The 1351-nt window shown below is 62.3% G+C and overlaps 1 protein-coding gene across 1 annotated transcript; it reads left to right on the top strand.

Moving 5' to 3' along the window:
* The first annotated feature begins 249 nt into the window (after positions 1 to 249).
* LOC125541193 (uncharacterized) lies at positions 250 to 1120 on the top strand. The gene has a single exon (XM_048704659.2). It carries the CDS (start codon positions 348 to 350, stop codon positions 906 to 908), a length of 561 nt encoding a protein of 186 aa, XP_048560616.2. The 5' UTR covers positions 250 to 347; the 3' UTR covers positions 909 to 1120.
* The last annotated feature ends 231 nt before the right edge of the window (positions 1121 to 1351 follow it).

Raw genomic sequence — 1351 nt, 5'->3', positions numbered from 1 at the left:
ACGGCACCGACGAAATATCTGGAACGTTCCGGAACCACGCGCTCCCGCCGTCGCCCCTCCCACCCAACCGATTCCAACCCGACCCGACCACGGTTTAACGTCCTCCCCAGTCCCCAACCGCGCAACGGAAGCCACCACGCCATCAGGAAAATTGGGGCCCACAGCTCAGAGACCCAGCGCGCCAGCCTAGAATCTTCCAGAACTTTCACCCCACCCGTCGCCCTCCGCCGTCTTATAAACCCCTCCTGTTCCAAATCCGCTCAACATCTCACGAGAAAAACAGAGAACTCGCCGGCAGAGGCTCCTCCTCTTCTCCCCTCTCGCTGTCGGCTCCCTCCCTCGCTCCCATGGACTCGGCGAACGGCGACAACATGGCGGCCGGCATCATGCGGCTGCTCATGCTGATGGCGAGGGGGCCCTCGGCCGCGGACGCAATGCCGGGGGCGGGCGGCGGGCGGGTGACGGTGCATCACTTCATCCTCGGCGGCGACCTCTTCTCCGGCGAGGTCGGCGGCGGCGTCCCGCCGGCGTCCAAGGCGGCGATCGCCTCGCTGAAGGAGGTCCAGGGCGCCGGCGGGGACGGCGAGGGCGAGGGCTCGCTGGGCGACTGCGCGATCTGCCTCGACGCGTTCGGGGCCGGCAAGGAGATGCCGTGCGGGCACCGCTTCCACGGGGAGTGCCTGGAGCGGTGGCTAGGCGTGCACGGGAGCTGCCCCGTCTGCCGCCACGAGCTCCCCAAGGCGGACCCGGCGGCCGAGGAGCAGCAGCAGCAGAGCGGCGACGGCGAGAGGCGCGGGCCCAGGGGCGCGGTGCTGGTCAGCATCGTGACGCTGCGAGGAGCGGAGAGGCCGCGGGAGGAGGAGCAGAGGGAGGAGCCGATCAACATCCGGATCGAGGACGTGGATTAGGAGTAGGGTTAGGCTTCCAATTGGTTCCGATTGGTTCGTTTCAAGGCGGCGGCGGCGGTTTACTTTTCTTCATCATCTTCGTTGTACATACACCAACTAGTAGTTGCTGAAGAGGAGAAGAGGAGGAATTGGGGGTAAAACTGTGTACATAATTCAGATGCGGAAGATGCTGTGATGTCAATGAAACTGGTTTTTTTCTCCCTTCAGACAAAGCACTGTGTTTGCAATTCTGCTGCGCAGCCAAATTGCCTGCTTCCAAATTCCAAATTCGCAATGATCTTGTCAAATTCCTTGTTGTTTCTGCACGGTAGCTTCAGGACGAACGGATTTGTGCATCCCATCGTTGGTTTCGGTAGGCGCTGCGCCCAGCTGCTTGCTGGTGCTGTGTATGCGTCAACATCGAGACTGGAGGGGTGTGGCTGGTCGCGTAACATCTGTCAATG

The sequence above is a fragment of the Triticum urartu genome, chromosome 2A (genome assembly GCF_056163025.1).
Source record: "Triticum urartu cultivar PI428250 chromosome 2A, HENAU_Tu73, whole genome shotgun sequence".
Classification (NCBI taxonomy): domain Eukaryota; kingdom Viridiplantae; phylum Streptophyta; class Magnoliopsida; order Poales; family Poaceae; genus Triticum; species Triticum urartu.
The sequence above is the reverse complement of the archived record's forward strand: the minus strand, read 5'-3'. Positions and strand labels throughout refer to the sequence as shown.

Coding starts and splice junctions, on each gene's coding strand:
- LOC125541193 (XM_048704659.2), top strand. CDS start 348: ATGGACTCGGCGAACGGCGACAACATGGCGGCCGGCATCATGCGGCTG.